This window comes from Lutra lutra, chromosome 8, assembly GCF_902655055.1.
Source record: "Lutra lutra chromosome 8, mLutLut1.2, whole genome shotgun sequence".
Lineage (NCBI taxonomy): Eukaryota > Metazoa > Chordata > Mammalia > Carnivora > Mustelidae > Lutra > Lutra lutra.
The window spans coordinates 95,782,689-95,807,405 of NC_062285.1; the positions used below are offsets into that span (position 1 = coordinate 95,782,689).

The following is a 24,717-nucleotide window of genomic DNA, read 5'->3' on the forward strand; positions in this document are numbered from 1 at the left end:
GGCCTGGAGGAAGCCATGCCTAATGTTATCACAAAACACCAAATCAACACAAGACAATTATGTTGTCTGCATGCTCCAGGGGCACGAGGAATGCTTTGTGGAAGCCAACTGGCCATCCCATGGCCATACATCCCATACACTGGCCATCCCATACACTGCTGTCTGCAACAGCCCTTGCCAAGCACACCATCGCTGAGAGGTCAAGTCCACGTAACACAAAAACAAAGGTCAGGCCATGTTGTTCATTTAACTGAAGAGCTAGCTGAGCAAAGAAGGCTTTTAAGCACCGATAGGTTTCCTGTGGAGGAATCGGAACTGCACTGAGGCTTTTAGTCGGCCCCTATCGACTTTCCTAACTGCACAGCACCTGGAAAGAGCCTTATCAAGCTCCAGCATCATCTCAGCTTGGTAACTTGTGGTCTTTGAGGCCTGCATCATCTGTCAAAGCCCTCCCTGTTGAACGTTTCCAGGCAGTTTGTTTACATGTCTGTCCTACATGATCTGATCTGGTTGTTACCCATTGTACTCCATGAAATTCCAGCATGCTCTCATAGAAAGGACATCCAGGAGAAAGAAACACAGTGTATTTAATTAAAATAAAAATCTGTCAGGAGCTAAGTTCATACCAGGCATAATTGATAATCATCAAACCCTTCAGTAGGTAATAAACATATACATAGCATCTATGTATGTCACAATAACATTAGATTGTATCCCAGAAAGCTGTCATTTTTCCTCCACAAATATTACATGAATTAATTCTGATGATACGGCTTTAAATTAAGTTTATACAATGTATTTGGGAATAACAAAACATGTTCAAGGTGAAAGCATTCTTTGAAAATAAAGAAAACATACATATTAGTGACAATTTACTCATCTCCAGAACTTTATTATGTTAAATTCCTATAGTCTATTCTGCATCATTTAACTTGCACAAAAACTTTTTTAAAGAAATAGACTCTTACAAATGTATTTCCAGGGGTTCACTTTATATTCCAAATTAGCAATCCAATCCAGGCATTTGACTCCTTGTGTTACTTAACGCTTTCCAAGAATTGTTTAATCCAGGAAAGAAGAATATCCAGTTCACTGATGGCTTTGTAGATTCCTTTGTTTCCAATCTGCAGATAAAGTGAAGATATAAAAGCAGAAATTTTTCACATTTTAAAAATCAGAGTACTCAAAAACAATGACTTGAAATACTTACCCCATAAAATGTTCTTTTCATTCTGGTAATTGTTTTCATCTCTCTAGCTGAGGAAGCACAGGAAATCTAATAAATCAACAGAAAACACAGATTAGATTACTGAAGAGGCTCTAATAATACTTTTCCATCCATTCAATAAACATGTAGTGAGCAGGTATAATGTCCTGGGCATAGGTGTGCACTGGCAGGTAAATAATAGTTGGTTTCTGTCATCATCGAGGTTAGTTACAGTTTCATGGGAGAAGCAGGTATATAAGCAGGTAATCGATTTAAAAACAGTAAGTAACAAACTAAAATGAAATCTGTGTTTGTATTGCCTAGGGCTCTATGAAAAGAATTTACAGGAATGACCTACTTTCAATGGAGTGATCTGAGAAGGCATTTCTGAAAAATGACATTTAAATTGAGATCTGAAAAATAAGAAGGACCCAGTTTTATGAGGAAGTGAAAAAAAGAAAGAGGGTGTTGGGGAGGATGCACAGGAGAGAATAACTCAGGGAGAGGGGGAGGTATGCAAAGGCGCTGAGGCGGAAAGGCTTAGTGCTTCCCAGAAACTAAAAGAACAGCAACTTGGCTAGGCCAATCCAAGGAGGGAGATGTAGGAAACATGGAAGATGTGGGAACCAATAAGAAAAAATTCCCTTTTTTGAAAAATCACTCTGTCTGCTATGTGCATTGCAAAGTACAATACTCAGGTGTTGATTGCCAGGAGAAAGGACCAGGAAATATTAGTTTCTTCAAAAGGAGAAGGAATGGGGCGCCTGGGTGGCTCAGTGGGTTAAGCCGCTGCCTTCGGCTCAGGTCATGATCTCAGAGTCCTGGGATCAAGCCCCGCATGGGCTCTCTGCTCAGCAGGGAGCCTGCTTCCTCCTCTCTCTCTGCCTGCCTCTCTGCCTGCTTGTGATCTCTCTCTGTCAAATAAATAAATAAAATCTTAAAAAAAAAAAAAAAAAAAGGAGAAGGAGCAGGTTGGCATTTTAAAGAAGATGGCTAGTAGCCAGGCAGGAGAAATGGCCTATCTCCTTTGTGGAGGTGAATTTCCATTCCCTGTCTGAGCACAGAAATCACTTAGAAATCAAGTAGGAGGACATTAACTTTGTCCTTTATGTGCCCACACATTTCCACAGGCTTCATTAAAGACAATGGAAGAGGGGCGCCTGGGTGGCTCAGTGGGTTAAGCCACTGCCTTCGGCTCAGGTCATGATCTTAGGGTCCTGGGATCGAGCCCCGTGTCGGGCTCTCTGCTCAGCAGGGAGCTTGCTTCCTCCTCTCTCTCTGCCTGCCTCTCTGCCTGCTTGTGATCTCTCTCTGTCAAATAAATAAATAAAATCTTTTAAAAAATAAATAAATAAATAAATAAAGACAATGGAAGAAAAAGGTGAAAATGTCTAATTTATCTCTTTAGTTTTTACCCATAGAAGCTTAGTGCTGGAATAGACCAAAGAGATTGTATAAGCCAGTTCTTCTCAATTTTCAGAAAAGGAAGCCAAGGCCCAGTGGTTAAGTCACTTGCTGAAGGTGTCACAGGAGGTCCTTTCCTAGTGATAAAATAGGGCCAGGGACATCAACAAAGGTAACAATTAAAACTCACAAAATGGAAGCAGATAAATGACAACATTTGTTGAAAAAAATCAAAACATGGCCAGTGTCAACCAATACATCCCTCTAGCCCAGAACACAATCAGGAAGAGAGCGGGGAGAATGGGCAGCATGTAGTCTCTTCCTTATCAAGAAGAGACAACTAAAATGATTGACAGCTATATCCCAGATGCTATTACAGGGCATAAAGGTGGTAATGGTGTCACAGCTGCCCAAATGGGGACTCTGCTTTCGGGTCAGACCCTGCATAGTAAGGAAGAGATCCTTCTTGTCAGGTGGCTTCCCTGATTAAGCACAGAAGAGCTGCAGACACAGAACATTCTGGTAAAGGTCTGGTTTGCAGGATTCACAATCATGGCATTAGACTGCCCTGTGATAAGAGACCTGAATTAACAAGAGGACATTTCAACCCAGACCAGATCCAGGGAGGTCGAAACAGTGCATGACAGATCCAGGACAGTGGTAACCAATGTCAGAGAGTACAGTCAGAAAGAATCCATTCATTCATTAAGCAAACGTTGATGAAGGGCCTATTGTGTGTCAACCTATAAGGCTAGACACTAAAGACATGATGACGAACAAAAGTTACTAAATAGAAGTTGTGGATAGGAAAATCAATGAAATACCGATCACTATTAGAAGATAAAAATTAAGCAGGTCCAGGAGCTTTCTTCTTTATCCCAATTCCCCTTCAAGTGAAGAAAAAAATACTGAGAAGATTATTAGGGGAAAATAATAACAGTCAACAGGTGTCAGGCACTAATCTGAAGGCTCCAACCATATTCATGTCCTCTGACCTCCCCACAATCCTGTAAAATAGGTGTTATTGCTATCCTCATTTTACAGATTAGGAAACTAAAGCACAGAACTTAATATTCTGCCTATGTTCACACAGTAAGTGGAAGAACTGAGACAGGAACCCAAATATTCAAGGTCCAGAGTCTGTACTTAAAACCACTCCATTATACCAAGACAAAACAACAACAACAACAACAACAACAAAAACCAGTGAAACTTAGAAAATATATCCCAACTAAGCCAGTCTCTTGTTGAAAAAATTGAAAATCCAGTTCCAAAGACAGATTAGCTCGAAGATCTCTGCTCTGCATTACAGAAGAGAAATGCTGGAGATGGCTTTAAAGGGTTAAGCCGATTGGCAGAGACAGAGACAGAGATTTCAACTCAAAAATGGATGATGTGATAATAAACAGAAGAAATCCCACGGTTGGTGTGTGTGTGTGTGTGTGTATGTGTGTGTGTGTGTGTGTACACTTTTTTTTAAATTTAATTTCTTTTCAGTGTAACAGAATTCATTGTTTATGCACCACACCCAGTGCTCCATGCAATACGCGCCCTCCATAATACCCACCACCAGCCTCCCCCGACCTCCCACCCACTGCCCCTTCAAAATCATTTGTTTTTCAGACTGGAACTACAAAAGAAAATTCTAGAAATAACCAAGTCTAGGTTCAGCCAAGATCGTAGCTATGGAAAGAATTTAGAGAACTCTTCCCATTTATAAATAGAGAGTTTGATTAGATGCTCATTCCTTCTAACCTGAAATCGTCTAATATAAAAGTAGTTGGTCCAAATCTTGCAAGTGGCTGAAAGAGAACTTCATCAAGAGAATCAAAACTTGCCTAACTCCAAGGCACTGTATCCAAGTTCTCAGAGGCAAAGAATCAACTACCAAGCCCAGAAGCAAGTCACATGGCCCAGGGTCAAGCATGCAGGAGCTGGGAATTAAAGATTAAACACCGAAAGTGGGAAGCCAAAGAAACTAACCAAAGTCTGGACATTACAGAAGTCCATCATTAAGGCATTCCTGCTGACTACGGCTCTGCCCAGAGAACTCCAACCTGCAGTTCATCCTACACCAGAGTGGGAAGGACAAGAAAGACATCACTCCGTCAAGGAAGAACAAGAAGAGTAGGAAAGGAGAAAACAAGGTTTGTCAAAACAACAACAACTATCCCAACAGTAATAGCACAAAGCACTTACAGCTGCTGGCGTTGCCACTAAGGCTGTGTTGGTTTATGGGATGTTTTCTGGTGCCAAGAGTTCCATTTACTGTAAATGACCTCCTACTAGAGATTCTACCCAGGTTTCCTTTTCTTTACTGTTGTTAACATGTCTACAGACCCAGGAGAACAGTCAGGTTTTATAGTCACAATTCAGATGACATTCCTTGGAAAGAGAAATTTCTGAAGGAACGATTTCCTTTACCTTCTATTTCAGTGTGTAGTTGTTTTACTGTAGGAATGGCTGTATGATTTGACACACTTGACCAAAGCAGATATGATCTAGACTCCAGGCCATTTGTCATAGGACTAGAATAACTAGAGCTCAAAAAAAAGTGTGAGATAGTCGTGAAACAACTAACACCAGGCAATTCTTCAAGTTTATTTGAGAGAGGGAGACAGAGAAAGAGCGTGAGCAAGGGGCAGATGGAGACAGAAGGAGAGAGAATCTCCAGCAGACTCCCTGCTAAGCAATGAGCCCCACTGAATTTCATGGGGCTCGATCTCATGACCTTGAGACCATGACCTGAGCTGAAACCAAAAATCAGACACTTAACTAAGTGAGCCTCCCAGGTATCCCAATTGATTTAATCTTTAAAGGTAGCCTGCAAGATAAAAATGGCCTTGGGGCACAAGTGATGGCTCTCAACATGAGACAGACAATGATGCAAATACTATGTGATATATACTGTGATTTAAAAAAAAAAAATACATTTGCTCTAAGACAGCAGAGACAGCCTGACTGTGGGATCCCAGAAGGCTTCCAGAAGAAAACCAATTAGTTGCACCTTGAAGGGTGAGTAAGATAAAGTGGCAGGAGCAGATAGATAGAAGGGACGAGTAGGCAGAGGAAGGTCAGTGCTCCAGACTGAAGGGAGCAGAGATGATTTGGACACCATTCCGGTCTCAGCTAAAATGGCTGGAGTCCAGGTCTTGCATTCAGGCCTCTAGCCTCCAGCCCTGCCCCAGCTCCTCCTGCATCTGCTTCCTACACAGCCCCCAGCAGAAGTGGAGACTGGAAGCATTTTCAAGGAGTTCTAAAAGGACAGAGACGTTGTTACCTGGCAGTTTTTGTTGTTCCAGCATCTGGAATAGGGCTCCCAGTAGCTTTGCACAGTGGCCTTGTGGTAGCCAATGAGGTTTATCTGAGGCGCGATTGTTGCTAATTGAAATAGTGTTCAGCAAATACTAGATGCTCAATAAATGTTCATTGAACGAATGAATCAGTGAATACAATGCAAGCAGCAGCTTATGGCTTCAGGCTTCACAAAGCCTACAGTTTAATAACAGAATGAATCATGGCCTGGGCATGGTGAGCATTTTGGTTTGTTAAAGGCAATTGGGTGGACAGATACAATCCGTAGTATTGTGACCCCAATCTCCTCATGTTTAGAATAATCATACAAATGTGTACTGTGTATGACCGCTAAAGCACAAATGGAAAATCTGTCTCTACTGATCATTCTGAGGAAATGAAAAATGGGGGTCAAGGACTAGACAGCTATACGCAGTACAGTCCTGCAGAGAACTAACTGTTCCTAGTGTTTTCTCAAAAGAACAACCTCAAATTCTTTCTCTAAAGAGTTCTATTATGTTACATCTATCAAAAACACCGACAGCATATTCACAACTTCTGGGAGAATACAAAATCATATGTAAAGTCTTATATTGACCTCAGTATATGACTTCAGACTTAATTGTACCATTTTTTTTTGTTTTTTAATTTGTCTTTTTTTTTTTCCAGACCAAGTGGTCTACCATGATAATTATCATGGTGTTGTCTCTTAGGAGTGACTCAATAAAATGCCAGTCTTAGTGGACATACAAAGAATCCATAAAGGCAGGAAGCTTGCAGAAATCAGAAAGACTCCTCAAAAATGAAAAATAATATAAGTCCATGAGTTAATAATAACACTGGGACAAAATAACAACTCCCTGATCACCCTGAAAGAATGTCAGAAAAGCAATTCCTTATATTGAAAACTGGTAAATAAAGAAAAATAATTAACTACTTGTGCTGCTCTTTTTATATGATAAGTCTCTCAAGACAGCCAACTACTAAGAGGTAAGTGATATTCACAGAATTACCCCCACTTATAAATAAAGAAGGTATAATAGGATTTGTAAAGTATCATAAAATAATTATAATTATATCATTTATAAATATATATAATTATATATAATAACTAATAAATATATATTTATAAAATAAAAATTATATATTAAATTATAATATAATATACTTATATTAATATATTATATATTATATTTATTTAATTTTATTTATTTATATATATTTATAGATATTATATTTTTATTAATTTATATATATATGTTTATATATTATATATTTATATATTATATATTTATTAAACATAATATATTTAAATAATTTGTAAATCATTTATAAACATATTTATATATATAAATATATATTATAACATAAATATATTTTAAATTATAATATAAATAAATAATATTTATATATTATATATTATATATACAATTATGTAATTATATATTTTATATATTATATTTATATATTTTATATATATTTATTTTTATACATATTTCATTTATTTATTTACTTATATTTATTTTTATATATGACTATAATTAATAACTATATAAATATATATTTATAAAATAAATAATTATAATTTTATAATTATAATTATATTATTTATTTATAATCATATTTATAATATAAAATAATTATATATATTTATATGTATAAATATATATCATATATTTATACATATTTATTTATTATGATTATATGTTTATTTATAATTATATATTTATATTTAATATATAAATATATATTATATATTTATAATTATAATATTTATAAGTATATAATATATATGATATTATAATTATAAATATAATTATAATAATTAATGACTGCTAACATGGTAAATATAAATGCCATATACAATATGCCTCTCTGATGAAAAATACACCAAACTACAAATGAATTGATTCAGCCAAAACATCAAGCCTGAATTCGATCAAGAACCTATGCATAATTACCTATGTATGGAAAATAAAGAAAAAAAATATGAATGAATCTATGACAATTCAATCATCAAAATACAGACTATGAGAAACTTTATAAGGCAAATGTCCCAATATCTTTAATAAATAAATAAAAAGAAGAAGGAAGAAGTGGAGGAAAGAAAAAATCTGAAAGAATTCATCCCCAATAGAACTGTACTACAAGATATGTTAAAGGAAATCCTTCAAAGAAAAGGAAGATACCACATAGAAACCTGGTTCTATGCAATGGAATGAAGAGTCTCAAAAATGGCAGAACATGAAGAGTTATAACTATTAAGTTAACAGAAGGGATAAAATGGAATCATTTTTAAAATCAATCAAAAAGAAGCCAGAAAAAGAGGGAAATGGAACCAACAACAAGCTGGGTAAATAGAAGACAGGCAGGGTGGTAGATTCAACACCAATCATATTAAAACCCAATCACTTAAAAGTAAATGGTCTAAACTTACCAATAAAGAGATAGAGTGGATAAACACACAGAGCCTAAATATGTGCTGCCTATAAGAAATGCACTTTAGGGGCGCTGGGTGGCTCAGTGGGTTAAGCCTCTGCCTTTGGTTCAGGTCAGATCTCAGGGTCTTTGGATCGAGCTCCTTGCTCAGTGGGGAGTCTGCTTCCCCCTCCCTCTCTGCCTGCCTCTGCCTTCTTGTGATCTCTCTCCCTCTGTCAGATAAATAAATAAAATCTTTCCAAAAAATGCACTTTACACATTTTAACAATGTTTATTCTTCCGATCCAAGAGCATGGAATGGTCTTCCATCTTTCTGTGCCTTCTTCAATTTCTTTCATGAGTGTTCTGTAGTTCCTCGAGTACAGATCCTTTACCTCTTTGGTTAGGTTTATTCCCAGGTATCTTACGGTTCTTGGTGCTTTAGTAAATGGAATCGATTCTCTAATTTCCCTTTCTGTATTTTCATTGTTAGTGTATAAGAAAGCAACTGATTTCTGTACATTGACTTTGTATCCTGCCACATTACTGAATTGCTGTATGAGTTCTAGTAGTTTGCGGGTGAAGTCTTTTGGGTTTTCCATATAAAGTATCATGTCATCTGCGAAGAGAGTTTGACTTCTTCAATGACAATTCGGATACCTTTTTTTTTTTTTAATTTCTTTTCAGCATAACAGTATTCATTGTTTTTGCACCACACCCAGTGCTCCATGCAATCCATGCCCTCTCTAGTACCCACCACCTGGTTCCCCCAACCTCCCACCCCTTGCCCCTTCAAAACCCTCAGATTGTTTTTCAGAGTCCATAGTCTTTATTTCTCTTTGTTGTCTGATTGCTGTTGGTAGGACTTCTAATACTATGTTGAACAAGAGTGGTGAGAGTGGGCATCCTTGTCGTGTTCCTAATCTCAATGGGAAGGCTGTTAGCTTCTTCCCATTGAGGATAATATTTGCTGTGGGTTTTTCATAGATAGATTTTATGAAGTTCAGGAATGTTCCCTCTATCCCTATACTTTGAAGTGTTTTAATCAGGAACAGATGCTGGATTTTGTCAAATGCTTTTTCTGCATCAATTGAGAGGACCATGTGGTTCTTCTCTCTTCTCTTATTGATTTGTCTATACTGCCTAGAGCAATCTATACCTTTAATGCCATTCCAATAAAAATTCCACCAGTATTTTTCAAAGAGCTGGAACAAATAATCCTAAAATTTGTATAGAATCAGAAGAGACCCTGAATTGCTAAGGAAATGTTGAAAAAGAAAAACAAAACTGGGGACATCATGTTACCTGATTTCAAGCTTTACTACAAAGCTGTGATCACCAAGACAGCATGGTACTGGCACAAAAACAGACACATAGACCAGTGGAACAGAGTAGACAGCCCAGATATGGACCCTCAACTCTATGGTCAAATAATCTTCGACAAAGCAGGAAAAAATATACAGTGGAAAAAAGACAGTCTCTTCAATAAATGGGGCTGAGAAAATTGGACAGCTATATGTAGAAGAATGAAACTCGACCATTCTCTTACACCGTACAAAAAGATAAACTCAAAATGGATAAAAGACCTCAACGTGAGACAGGAATCCATCAGAATCCTAGAGGAGAACATAGGCAGTAGCCTCTTCGATATCAGCCACAACAACTTCTTTCAAGATATGTCTCCAAAGGCAAAGGAAACAAAAGGGAAAATGAATTTTGGGGACTTCATCAAGATCAAAACCTTCTGCACAGCAAAGGAAACAGTCAACAAAACAAAGAGGCAACCCACAGAATGGGAGAAGATAATTGCAAATGACAGTACAGACAAAAGGTTGATATCCAGGATCTATAAAGAACTTCTCAAACTCAACACACACAAAACAGATAATCATGTCAAAAAAATGGGCAGAAGACATGAACACACACTTCTCCAATGAAGACATACAAATGGCTATCAGACACATGAAAAAATGTTCATCATCACTAGCCATCAGGGAGATTCAAATTAAAACCACATTGAGATACCACCTTACACCAGTTAGAATGGCCAAAATTAGCAAGACAGGAAACAACGTGTGTTGGAGAGGATGTGGAGAAAGGGGAACCCTCTTACACTGTTGGTGGGAATGCAAGTTGGTGCAGCCACTTTGGAGAACGGTGTGGAGATTCCTTAAGAAATTAAAAATAGAGCTTCCCTATGACCCTGCCATTGTACTACTGGGTATTTACCCCAAAGATACAGATGTAGTGAAAAGAAGGGCCATCTGTACCCCAATGTTTATAGCAGCAATGGCCACGGTCACCAAACTGTGGAAAGAACCAAGATGCCCTTCAATGGATGAATGGATAAGGAAGATGTGGTCCATGTACACTATGGAGTATTATGCCTCCATCAGAAAGGATGAATACCCAACTTTTGTAGCAACATGGACAGGACTGGAAGAGATTATGCTGAGTGAAATGAGTCAAGCAGAGAGAGTCAATTATCGTATGGTTTCACTTATTTGTGGAGCATAACAAATAACATGGAGGACATGGGGAGATGGAGAGGAGAAGGGAGTTGAGGGAAATTGGAAGAGGAGATGAACCATGAAAGACTATGGACTCTGAAAAAACAATCTGAGGGTTTGAAGGGGTGGGGGTGGGAGGTTGGGGGAGCCAGGTGGTGGGTATTAAGGAGGGCATGTATTGCATAGAGCACTGGGTGTGGTGCATAAACAATGAATTCTGTTACACTGAAAAGAAATAAATTTTTTTAAAAAGGAAAAAAAATGCACTTTAACTAAAAAGCACAAATAAGTGTAAAACGACCGAGAAATGTATCATACTAATACTAACCAAAAGAAAACTGAAGTGGTTCTATTTGTCTCAGAAAAAGTAGGTTTCAGAACAAAGAATATTCTTAAAGACAATAGGGTACTTTTGTAAAATAAAGGGGTCAATTCATCAAGATAACACTGCAATCATAAATATTTATGCACCTAATAGCAGAACCTCAAAATATATGAACTCCATGAGTACTGACAGAACTTCAAGGAGAAATGGAAGACTCCACAATTAATGTCAGAGCTGTCAATAATTGAGAAAATAAGTAGAAAGAAAGTCACCAAAGATAAAGAAAAGTTGAAAAACAGTAACCATCAATTGATCTAGTGGACACTTCTAGAATACCCCACCCAACAGCAAGACATCTACTCTTTTACAAATACACAAAAAATATTTACCAAAATTAACCAGATTCTGGGCCACATAATTTGTCTCAACAAATATAATAGAGGACTTGAGTCATATAAAGGAGGCTCTCTGACCAAAGTAAAATCAAGTTGGAAATCAAAATCAAAAAGTCATCTGGAACAATCCCAAATATATAGACACTGAATGACACCCTTCCAAATAACTGATGGATCAAAGAAGAAAACAAACAGAAAACTGGAAAGTACTTCAAAGTGAATGAAAATAAAACACGACATAGCAAAAGTTGTGGGATGTAGCTAAAGTTGTACTAAAAAGAAGGTTTATAACAGTGAATTCCTACACTGAAAAGATTAAAAAAAATCCTCAAACCAATAAACTCAGTTTCCACCTTAAGAAAACAATGAAAGAGGGGAGGAGTCAAGATGGCGGAGAAGTAGCAGGCTGAGACTACTTCAGGTAGCAGGAGATCAGCTAGATAGCTTATCTAAAGATTGCAAACACCTACAAATCCAACGGGAGATCGAAGAGAAGAAGAACAGCAATTCTAGAAACAGAAAATCAACCACTTTCTGAAAGGTAGGACAGGCGGAGCAGTGAATCCAAAGCGACGGGAAGATAGACCGCGGGGGGAGGGGTTGGCTCCCGGCAAGCGGCGGAGCAACGGAGCACAAAATCAGGACTTTTAAAAGTCTGTTTCGCTGAGGGACATCGCTCCAGAGGCTTAACCAGGGTGAAGCCCACAAGGGGTGTGCATGGCCTCAGGTCCTGCAGGGTCACAGAAGGATCGGGGGTGTCTGAGTGTCGCAGAGCTTACCGGTATTAGAACGGGGAAGCTGGCTACAGAGACAGAGCCGAGGAGTAAGCTCTAAGCTCGGGGTTACCTTGAACTGGTCGCAGGCTCGGTCAGCTCGGAGCACGGCCGGAGGCCAGGGTGACGGGAGTAATTGGGCCCAGTTCTCTGAGGGCACACTGAGGAGTGGGGCCCCGAGCTCTCGGCTCCTCCGGGCCGGAGACCAGGAGGCCGCCATCTTCATTCCCGTCCTCAGGAACTCTATGGAAAGCGCTCAGGGAACAAAAGCTCCCGAAAGCAAACCCGAGCGGATTACTCAGACCAGCCCTGGTAAGGGCGGTGCAATGCCGCCTAGGGCAAAGACACTTGAGAATCACTACAACAGGCCCCTCCCCCAGAAGATCAAAAAGAAACCCAGCCAGGATCAAGTTCACCTACCAAGGAGTGCAGTTTCAATACCAAGGAAAGCAGCAGAATTCCAGAGGAGGAGAAAGCAAAGCACAGAACTCATGGCTTTCTCCCCATGATTCTTTAGCCTTGCAGTTAATTTAATTTTTTTTCTTTTTCAATTCTTTTTTCTTCTTCTGCTAATTTTTTTTAACTTTTACCCTTTTCTTTTTTAACGTTTTTTAACTAGTTTATCTAATATATATATATTTTTTTCCTTTTTATATTTTTTCTTTATTGGTTTTCTTTTTTTAATTTTTTTTTTCTTTCTGAACCTCTTTTTATCCCCTTTCTCCCCCATCACGATTTGGGATCTCTTCTGATTTGGCTAAAGCATATTTTCCTGGGGTTGTTGCCACCCTTTTAGTATTTTACTTACTCCTTCATATACTCTTATCTGGACAAAATGACAAGGCTGAAAAATTCACACAAAAAAGAACAAGATGCAGTACCAAAGGCTAAGGACCTAATCAATACAGACATTGGTAATATGTCAGATCTAGAGTTCAGAATGATGATTCTCAAGGTTTTAGCCAGGCTTGAAAAAGGCGTGGAAGATATTAAAGCAACCCTCTCGGGAGATATAAAAGCCCTTTCTGGAGAAATAAAAGAACTAAAATGTAACCAAGTTGAAATCAAAGAAGTTATTAATGAGGTGCAATCAAAAATGGAGGCTCTCACTGCTAGGATAAATGAGGCAGAAGAAAGAATTAGCGATGTAGAAGACCAAATGACAGAGAATAAAGAAGCTGAGCAAAAGAGGGACAAACAGCTACTGGACCACCAGGGGAGAATTCAAGAGATAAGTGACACCATAAGACGAAACAACATTAGAATAATTGGGATTCCAAAAGAAGAGGAAACAGAGAGGGGAGCAGAAGGTATGTTGGAGAGAATTATTGGAGAGAATTTCCCCAATATGGCAAAGGGAACAAGCATCAAAATCCAGGAGGTTCAGAGAACCCCCCTCAAAATCAATATGAATAGGTCCACACCCCGTCACCTAATAGTAAAATTTACAAGTCTTAGTGACAAAGAAAAGATCCTGAAAGCAGCCCGGGAAAAGAAGTCTGTAACGTACCATGGTAAAAATATTAGATTGGCAGCAGACTTATCCACAGAGACCTGGCAGGCCAGAAAGAGCTGGCATGATATATTCAGAGTACTAAATGAGAAAAACATGCAGCCAAGAATACTATATCCAGCTAGGCTATCATTGAAAATAGAAGGAGAGATTAAAAGCTTCCAGGACAAACAAAAACTGAAAGAATTTGCAAATACCAAACCAGCTCTACAGGAAATATTGAAAGGGGTCCTCTAAGCAAAGAGAGACCCTCAAAGTAGTAGATCAGAAAGGAACAGAGACAATATACACCTTACAGTCACCTTACAGGCAATACAATGGCACTAAATTCATATCTCTCAATACTTACCCTGAATGTTAATGGGCTAAATGCCCCAATCAAAAGACACAGGGTATCAGAATGGATAAAAAAACAAAACCCATCTATATGTTGCCTACAAGAAACTCATTTTAAACCCGAAGACACCTCCAGATTTAAAGTGAGGGGGTGGAAAAGAATTTACCATGCTAATGGACATCAGAAGAAAGCAGGAGTGGCAATCCTTATATCAGATCAATTAGATTTTAAGCCAAAGACTATAATAAGAGATGAGGAAGGACACTATATCATACTCAAAGGATCTGTCCAACAAGAAGATGTAACAATTTTAAATATCGATGCCCCTAACATGGGAGCAGCCAACTATGTAAACCAATTAATAACAAAATCAAAGAAACACATCGACAATAATACAATAATAGTAGGGGACTTTAACACTCCCCTCACTGCAATGGACAGATCATCCAAGCAAAAGATCAAGAAGGAAATAAAGGCCTTCAATGACACACTGGACCAGATGGACATCACAGATATATTCAGAACATTTCATCCCAAAGCAACAGAATACACATTCTTCTCTAGTGCACATGGAACATTCTCCAGAATAGATCACATCCTCGGTCCTAAATCAGGTCTCAACCGGTATCAAAAGATTGGGATCATTCCCTGCATATTTTCAGACCACAATGCTCTGAAGCTAGAACTCAATCACAAGAGGAAATTTGGAAAGAACCCAAATACATGGAGACTAAACAGCATCCTTCTAAAGAATGAATGGGTCAACCAGGAAATTAAAGAAGAATTGAAAAAATTCATGGAAACAAATGATAATGAAAACACAACGGTTCAAAATCGTGGGACACAACAAAGGCAGTCCTGGGAGGAAAATATATAGCGGTACAAGCCTTTCTCAAGAAACAAGAAAGGTCTCAGGTACACAACCTAACCCTACACCTAAAGGAGCTGGAGGAAGAACAAGAAAGAAACCCTAAACCCAGCAGGAGAAGAGAAATCATAAAGATCAGAGCAGAAATCAATGAAATAGAAACCAAAAAAACAATAGAACAAATCAACGAAACTAGGAGCTGGTTCTTTGAAAGAATTAATAAGATTGATAAACCCCTGGCCAGACTTCTCAAAAAGAAAAGAGAAAGGACCCAAATAAATAAAATCATGAATGAAAGAGGAGAGATCACAACGAACACCAAAGAAATACAGACAATTATAAGAACATACTATGAGCAACTCTACGCCAACAAATTTGACAATCTGGAAGAAATGGATGCATTCCTAGAGACATATAAACTACCACAACTGAACCAGGAAGAAATGGAAAGCCCGAACAGACCCATAACCAGTAAGGAGATTGAAACAGTCATCAAAAATCTCCAAACAAACAAAAGCCCAGGGCCAGACAGCTTCCCGGGGGAATTCTACCAAACATTTAAAGAAGAACTAATTCCTATTCTCCTGAAACTGTTCCAAAAAATAGAAATAGAAGGAAGACTTCCAAACTCATTCTATGAGGCCAGCATCACCTTGATCCCAAAACCAGACAAGGATCCCATCAAAAAAGAGAACTACAGACCAATATCCTTGATGAACACAGATGCAAAAATTCTCGCCAAAATACTAGCCAATAGGATTCAACAGTACATTAAAAGGATTATTCACCACGACCAAGTGGGATTTATTCCAGGGCTGCAAGGCTGGTTCAACATCCGCAAATCAATCAATGTGATACAACACATTAATAAAAGAAAGAACAAGAACCATATGATACTCTCCATAGATGCTGAAAAAGCATTTGACAAAGTACAGCATCCCTTCCTGATCAAAACTCTTCAAAGTGTAGGGATAGACGGCACATACCTCAATATTATCAAAGCCATCTATGAAAAACCCACCGCAAATATCATTCTCAATGGAGAAAAACTGAAAGCTTTTCCGCTAAGGTCAGGAACACGGCAGGGATGTCCGTTATCACCACTGCTATTCAACATAGTACTAGAAGTCCTAGCCTCAGCAATCAGACAACAAAAGGAAATTAAAGGCATCCGAATCGGCAAAGAAGAAGTCAAACTATCACTCTTTGCAGATGATATGATACTATATGTGGAAAACCCAAAAGACTCCACTCCAAAACTGCTAGAACTTGTACAGGAATTCAGTAAAGTGTCAGGATATAAAATCAATGCACAGAAATCAGTTGCATTTCTCTACACCAACAACAAGACAGAAGAAAGAGAAATGAAGGAGTCCATCCCATTTACAATTGCACCCAAAACTATAAGATACCTAGGAATAAACCTAACCAAAGAGACTAAGAATCTATACACAGAAAACTATAAAGTACTCATGAAAGAAATTGAGGAAGACACAAAGAAATGGAAAAATGTTCCATGCTCCTGGATTGGAAGAATAAATATTGTGAAAATGTCTATGCTACCTAAAGCAATCTACACACTTAATGCAATTCCTATCAAAGTACCATCCATTTTTTTCAAAGAAATGGAACAAATAATCCTAAAATTTATATGGAACCAGAAAAGACCTCGAATAGCCAAAGGAATATTGAAAAGGAAAGCCAAAGTTGGTGGCATCACAATTCCGGACTTCAAGCTCTATTACAAAGCTGTCATCATCAAGACAGCATGGTACTGGCACAAAAACAGACACATAGATCAATGGAACAGAATAGAGAGCCCAGAAATAGACCCTCAACTCTATGGTCAACTCACCTTCGACAAAGCAGGAAAGAATGTCCAATGGAAAAAAGACAGCCTCTTCAATAAATGGTGTTGGGAAAATTGGACAGCCACATGCAGAAAAATGAAATTGGATCATTTCCTTACACCACACACGAAAATAGACTCAAAATGGATGAAGGGCCTCAATGTGAGAAAGGAATCCATCAAAATCCTTGAGGAGAACACAGGCAGCAACCTCTTCGACCTCAGCCGCAGCAACATCTTCCTAGGAACATCACCAAAGGCAAGGGAAGCAAGGGCAAAAATGAACTATTGGGATTTTATCAAGATCAAAAGCTTTTGCACAGCAAAGGAAACAGTTAACAAAACCAAAAGACAACTGACAGAATGGGAGAAGATATTTGCAAATGACATATCAGATAAAGGGCTAGTGTCCAAAATCTATAAAGAACTTAGCAAACTCAACACCCAAAGAGCAAATAATCCAATCAAGAAATGGGCAGAAGACATGAACAGACATTTCTGCAAAGAAGACATCCAGATGGCCAACAGACACATGAAAAAGTGCCCCATATCACTCGGCATCAGGGAAATACAAATCAAAACCACAATGAGATATCACCTCATACCAGTCAGAATGGCTAAAATTAACAAGTCAGGAAATGACAGATGCTGGCGAGGATGCGGAGAAAGGGGAACCCTCCTACACTGTTGGTGGGAATGCAAGCTGGTGCAACCACTCTGGAAAACAGCATGGAGGTTCCTCAAAATGTTGAAAATAGAACTACCCTATGACCCAGCAATTGCACTGCTGGGTATTTACCCTAAAGATACAAACGTAGTGGTCCGAAGGGGCACATGCACCTGAATGTTTATAGCAGCAATGTCTACAATAGCCAAACTATGGAAAGAACCTAGATGTCCATCAACAGACGAATGGATAAAGAAGATGTGGTATATATACACAATGGAATACTATGCAGCCATCAAAAGAAATGAAATCTTGCCATTTGCGACGACGTGGATGGAACTAGAGGGTATCATGCTTAGCGAAATAAGTCAATCGGAGAAAGACAACTATCACATGATCTCCCTGATATGAGGGAGAGGAGATGCAACATGGGGGGTTAAGGGGGTAGGAGAAGAATAAATGTAACAAGATGGGATTGGGAGGGAGACAAACCATAAGTGACTCTTAATCTCACAAAACAAACTGAGGGTTGATGGGGGGAGGGGGGTTGGGAGAGCGGGGGTGGGGTTATGGATATTGGGGAGGGTATGTGCTATGGTGAGTGCTGTGAAGTGTGTAAACCTGGCGATTCGCAGACCTGTACCCCTGGGGATAAAAATATATGTTTATAAAAAATAAAATTTAAAAAAAAAAATCCCCCCCCAAAAAAAAAAAAAAAGAAAACACTGAAAGACATTGAGTTAGTGACCTGGGCTTTCACCATAAGAAACCAGAAAGAAAAAAGTAGATTAAACTCAAAAGTGACAGAAGAAAGGAATAATAAAGTTCAGAATGGAAATCAGGGAAACCGAAAGAGAAGATAATAGAGAAAATTAATTAAACTAAAACTGGCTCTTTCAGAAATCAGTAAAATTGATGAATTTCAATAAAATTTTAGAACAAAAGGGTGAAGACAAAAAAATACCAATATTCAGAATGAGATAAGTGACAGCAACCTATACTCTACAAAACATTAAAAAGATAGTGAGAAAATAGCATAGATAATTTGGTGGGTAAGATTTGGTAGAATTGACAAAATGAATAAAATAATTGAAAAACACAAGCTATCAAAGCTCACTCAAGGAGAAATCGATAACTTGAATAGCCTTGCATCTATTAAAAAATAGAATATTTAGCTTAAAATCTTCCCATAAAGAAAACTCTAGGCAAAAATGTCTTCACTGGACCATTGGCTTCAAAAATGGCTTCAAAGGACCAATTCTATGCAAATCCTTCCAGAAAATTGAAGAGGAGAGAATACTTTCCAACTTACTTAATGAGACCAGCATCATACTAATTCCAAAAATGAGACAAAGATATTACAAGTCAAGAAAACAACAGACTAATGTCCCTCATAAATGTAGATGCAAAAATTATTAACAAAATTTTAGCAAATTGAACCTAACAATACCTGATAGGGATAACACATTATTACCAGATAGAGTTCATCTCAGAAATCCAAAGTTGGCTTAACTTTAAAGATCAAGCAGTGTAATCTGTATCAGTTCTCTAAAATACAAAAATCACATGATCATCCCACTAGATACAAAAAGTCATTGACATAAATGTGAAGCCTAAAACTAGAAAAATTCTAGATGAAGACATAGTAAAAATTCTTTTGACCTTGTGTTAAGTAAAAATTTCTTAAATATGTCATGAAAGGTATGATTCATTGAAGAAAAAACTGATAAATTGGACATCATCCAAATGTAAAATGTCGGGGCACCTGGGTGGCCCAGTAGGTTAAGCATCTGCCTTCGACTCAGGTCATGATCCTGGGGTCTGGGATCGAGCTCCGTATCAGGCTCCCTGCTTCTCCCTCCCCCTCTACCCCACTCTCTCTCTTGCTTTCTCTCAAATAAATAAAAATAAAACCTTTAAAAAAATGTAAAGTATCTTCTTTCTTCAGAAGACATTTTTAAAATAATGAGAAGATGTCATAGACCAGGAAAAAATATTTTTAAATTATATATCTGATCAAAGATTTGCATGCAGAATATATTTTAAAACACACATACTCAAAACTCAGTAAGAAAATAACCAACCTCATTTTTTTTCATGGGCAAAATGTCAAAATCAAAGAAGATACATTGTCGGTAAACGGGCAAATAAAGAGATGCTCAACCTCAGTAATGGGGAGATGCAAATGGAAAATACAATGCAATAACACCACCCTCCAACTACACTGGCTGGCATCTATAAACATTGACTCTACCAACTAAGAGCAAGGATACTGAACTCTCACACATTATTGATGAACATGTAAAATGGTACAACTGCTTTAGAAGCAATTTAGCCATCTTTTTTATAAGATGTATACCTAACTTATAGTCCAACTATTCCATTCCTAGGTATCTACCCAAGAGAAATGAACATATCTGTCCGAAGACCTGTACGTGAGTATTCATAATGGCTTTATTTGTGAGAGACAAAAAATGGAGAAAAATAACCAACAGTAGGTGAATCGATATGTAAATTATAGTATATCATTGTAATGGAATACTACTTGGCAATAAAAAAGTATAAATGATTGATACACTAATAGCAGGAGTGAATCTCAAAATAACTATGCTTGGTGTAAAGAAAGCGACACAAAAGAATATAACACATATACCATTTATGTTAAATTCTAGGATATGCAAACAAATCTATAGTGACAAAAGGCAGATCAGTGGTTCCCTGGGGACAGAGGGATGAGGCAGAGAGGGAGGGAATCACCAAGGGGCACAAAGAAACTTTGGGGACTGATGGATATATTCCTTATCTTAATTGTGGTGATGGCTTCAGAGGTGTATACGCATGTCTAAACTACCAAATTATACACTTAAAATATGTTCAGTTGTATATCAACTCTATCTCAACACTGTTAACAAGTACATCATAAATATTAAACACACACAAAATATATATGGAAAATGTACATACTAGTCTTATGATTATGCTGATGCATGGGACTCTGAAACTTTTAGCAGGTCTAAAGCTACTTATTTACCTTTCTCCAAGCTTCCTCCTTCTATACTGTTAATGAGCAACCGCCCCTGATTCAGCCCCCCAAGTAAGAACCTTTGCCTCAACCCAGACTCTACTCTCTTCCTCACTCTCCTTGCCCTTCCCCATGACACTAGAGCATCACCACTTTACCCCAGGCACATTATGACAAGGCTCTTCTCATTGTTTTTAATCCCTCGAGCCTCACCCCCCACCCTCCACCCCTCTACCCTCACCAAAGAGGTCTGCGTTATCATGTCTTTCTTAACCAGGCCCTTACCAGCATTTCCTGGCTAAAATCTAACCAACCAGCCTCCTCTTCCCACTCCCCAAGCCACTTCACATTCCCACTCAGCTTCCTGAATATGGTGTGTCCTTTCATACCATCAAGCCTTTATTCAAGCTTCTCCCTTGTTATTCCTGCCCCTCCCGAGAGCACAGACCAAATCATACTGACCTTCCTCATCCAGCCCAGGACCTAGACAATATAGAAGCAGGCCACCCTGCTGTAAGACGACCTGCAAAATGTCAATTTGCAAAACTGACTCGTTTCTTTCAGCCATTTGGTTTCAGGTGTTTGTGTTTTCGTTTGTCCTTACAACACCATTTTCAGGAAAGTCCGATTTTGTCGGTTTCACTTCCCTTGTTATTCATGAGAGCAGATGCTCAGTAAATTTACATGAAACAGATACCAGCTTCTATTATCAAAAATACAAAATTATGACTGGCCAAAAGATTAAACGCAAAGAAAGCACCTATTTCCCTAAAGCAAGGTCTGAGAAGGCTTTCCAAAGCTCTGGCTCATCCTCTGGTTTCCCTTCTCAGTTTCACAGAAATGTTTGTTTTACCCCAAGGCATAAACTCCACAGTTTGTGAGACAAATTAACTGGAGCTAGCAACGGTGGGCTTCAGGAGAGAGAAAGTAAGAAGGAAAGCCCAGAATGAGGCAGCCCTTGGGAGGTTGATTGGCTGTATGCTCGTATATGGTCACAAGGGGGTGCCAGCCACCTTGGTAAGCAGCCAAACCCGCGCGAGGGGCGCCCCGCTGCTCGTCTGCTGTGTGGCCCACATCCCTAAAAGAAACATCTCTTTGGACAGAAGCGTCTTGATTGACAGGTCTTTTCAGGAGAAAACAAAAACAAAAACAAACTTCTCCAAAAACAAATCAAGGCAAACCAGAGTCCCTAGATAGTTGTATGTTTTCTAAATCTTTCCTCTAGAATATTGCTTGGTTTTTGTTAGAGCTCATTACGTGTTCTCTCACTACTTGAGCCGAGGAAACCGAATTGATGGGAAAACAGACATGGCTTCGGGGTTCCAGATGTCCAGACACCCACTGCAGTACCAGGCAAGGATTTATTCCAGTGCCCCCCCCATCATTAACAACTTCATTTGAAAGAACGTTAGATTAAATCGGATGGCTAATGCAATGACCAGCACCTACGCAGAGGAACCAGGGTTCAAACGAAAACATGGAGAGAAACAGAATGCATTTAAAAGGCAAAACAAACAAACAAACAAAGCCAGGCTGAAAAGGATGCCTCTCACCAGACACTGAAATTCAGGGAGCCGCTCACTTATTCCTTTAGACTCACTCTAGCTTACAGTGGCTGCCTTACATGGCATTATTTCCCCTATATCAAGTCCTTCAAGGGATCTTCCCCCTCTTCCATCTTTCAGCAGTGAAAAAACCTCTACTAAGAGTAACTATGATTTAATCAGTTGTGGGGAGGATGAAATATAAAATTATATGATAATTCAGCTTAATTTTAAGAGACTTTTTATACCATTCACTGTCTTAATAAGATGACCTCATAGGTCAAGTATAGAAACAGCTAAAGATAAGTAAGTTTCTTTCCCCTGGTTTAGGCGAGGGAGCTGACCCAGAGCATTTGCTGTCTTCTACAAAGGTCCAGTTTGTAATTTTTCTCATTGCACTTCTCTGGATGGAATAAGAGAGTTTATGGAAGACCATGCAACCCACATCTCAAACAAGTACATACCTTAAACACAAACTAACCAAAGCAAAAGGGAAGGCAAATTCATTGAAAGTCTTTACTTAACTGACCAGCTCACCCACATAAAATGCCTCTGTGCCTTGGCCTGCAACTTGAGATCTGGAACCCTTTTATGGACCACAAGGAAAAGACATTCTAGCTCTTAAGAAATAAAAATCCGCCTCCAATTGCCCAGCATTTAAGTCTCAATGACCATAATACCCTAGAGTAGAGAGCTTGTTTCCATCTGGCAACCTAGCAATCATCACCATTCCGTCCTTACACCTCCTGCAAAGTGCAGTCACAAGAGGCTGGGAAAGCATCCTTGGACCCCGAACAAGTTCACAGAAAAGATCCACCACTCCCCACAGAGACAAGTCAACTACTACTGCACGCATCCTGGCTTAATTATTTTGATGTGCTTGGTTTCATTTTTCTGTACTGGTCTTTATTACTGTGGATGTTTATGGAGAAATATGGTCACTTTTACCTTCCTAATGAATTCCTCATTGCTTGTGGTGACCGATGGTGACCATACCATAGCATGATGTCATTTAAGTCCCAAAGAAGACCTACCACCCTTTTTTAAAGTTTTGACAGAGACTATGCCTTAAAAAAGGAATCACCAGAAAAAAGTTAGATAGGGGTGCCTGGGTGGCTCAGTGGGTTAAAGCCTCTGCCTTCGGCTCAGGTCATGATCCCAGGGTCCTGGGATCGAGCCCCGCATTGGGCAGCAGGAAGCCTGCTTCTCCCTCTCTCTCTCTTTCTGCCTGCCTCTCTGCCTACTTGTGATCTCTGTCTGTCAAATAAATAAATAAAATCTTTTTTTAAAAAAAAGTTAGATAATTAAGAAAAAAGTAATCTAAAAGCCCTAATCAGTATGAGAAAGAAAGGAAGGAAGGAAGGAAGGAAAGAAGGAAGGAAAGATTTAAAGAAAAAGAAACCTGCTACATGCTTATTCAGTGCTGGTTCACTGATGATAAACTGTCCATTGGGACCACAAGCCAACAGTTAGAAAGCCCCTATTACTTACCCTTCGGGGCAGAGATAGCTTCCTACTTATTAGGTAGGTTTCTAGGTTCAAACTCACCATATTTGCCAGATAGATATACTTACACAGCGGCTCAACAGCTGTCTAAGACTGTGAAGTTCTTCCACAAAATGTGTTTCCCTGCAGATTTGTACTTGGAGTTGACCAAAAACATCTTCCATGAAGAAGGACAGAAGCTGTTCTTGGAACCTGCAGTTTTTCTATAAATGACATATAGGAAATTGCCTAAGGTAAAGCATGAATAGCTTTGGTAAAATGTCGCTGAAACACCCGCCTGATTATTACTTGATGGCTATCTGGAAAAATTAAAATACTGGAGAGAAAGCATCAAACAAGTAGAAAAATGAAAGAGACAAAAACCCTCTGGCTTACCATAAATAGCTTTTTTGTTTTCTTTTTTAATAATCGTAGGTTTTTTATGCGGTCTTCCTACAGTAAAACAAAGGGAAATAAGTTTCATCCATAATGACAAATGTCCTTTCAGCCATCATCTTAAGCAGAGCCTAATACTTACTGGAATTGTTGCTTTGAGCCATGCTGCCTTGATGTACAGTGTGTCAACAGCTTGGGACAGTGTTCCCCTTGGGTAACAACCTTTCGCAGAGGAAGATGGCTTGTGCTTGGCAAAGGCAAGAGACAGAACAGCAAAGAGCAACCCAGACCTCCAAATGCAATTCACCTGCATTTCCCTTCACCCCACTCTGGGCTCGTGTCACTGGCAGCAGCCCGAGAGCTCCTTGTGCTGGTTCGATGATTGGATAACCTACTTACCTGAGCTCTCAAGTCCACCTCACCAATGAGATGCTGTGGTAGATAACTTACAGTGTATATAGAGGAAGATCACTTTGGTTGTTCTATTTTTTTAGAGTTCGCTTCATAACCAAAACTACTTTGACCACAGCATCTGTGACATTAAGAAAAAGTTCAGGTTTACTGGTAAGGTTGGGCCCCCCCCTTAAAAAAAAAGTCAGAATTTCAGTTGCATATCACAACAGATTCATTATTTTTTAAAAGTCATGCTAAGCCAGGAAAAGAGACTGATCTCCAGGAGGCTGTGTGATTTTTTTTAAAATTCCCATATG

The 24,717-nt window shown here is 38.7% G+C and overlaps 1 protein-coding gene, 1 long non-coding RNA gene and 1 other non-coding gene across 3 annotated transcripts; 2 read left to right on the forward strand and 1 right to left on the reverse strand.

Moving 5' to 3' along the window:
- Nucleotides 1–937: 937 nt before the first annotated feature.
- Nucleotides 938–24,320, reverse strand: IL26 (interleukin 26). Its single transcript, XM_047739909.1, has 5 exons — nucleotides 24,150–24,320; nucleotides 24,008–24,064; nucleotides 23,701–23,835; nucleotides 1,211–1,276; nucleotides 938–1,124 (listed from the first exon to the last, which is right to left on the reverse strand). Exons 1-5 carry the CDS (start codon nucleotides 24,318–24,320, stop codon nucleotides 1,038–1,040), a joined length of 516 nt encoding a protein of 171 aa, XP_047595865.1. The 3' UTR covers nucleotides 938–1,037.
- LOC125106188 (uncharacterized) lies at nucleotides 1,860–6,002 on the forward strand. Its single transcript, XR_007129261.1, has 3 exons — nucleotides 1,860–1,871; nucleotides 3,705–3,707; nucleotides 5,935–6,002. It is a non-coding gene; the product is annotated as an uncharacterized LOC125106188 (long non-coding RNA).
- On the forward strand, nucleotides 5,936–6,075 carry LOC125108044 (U4 spliceosomal RNA). The gene has a single exon (XR_007129740.1). It is a non-coding gene; the product is annotated as a U4 spliceosomal RNA (small nuclear RNA).
- Nucleotides 24,321–24,717: the final 397 nt, after the last annotated feature.

Excerpts from the sequence above, each read along its gene's own strand:
- IL26 (XM_047739909.1), bottom strand. The coding sequence starts at position 24,320 with ATGCAGGTGAATTGCATTTGGAGGTCTGGGTTGCTCTTTGCTGTTCTG. Across the intron at positions 24,065-24,149 it reads GGCTCAAAGCAACAATTCCA|GAAGACCGCATAAAAAACCT; the intron begins GTAAGTATTAGG and ends GTTTTACTGTAG. Across the intron at positions 23,836-24,007 it reads AAACAAAAAAGCTATTTATG|AAAAACTGCAGGTTCCAAGA; the intron begins GTAAGCCAGAGG and ends TGTCATTTATAG.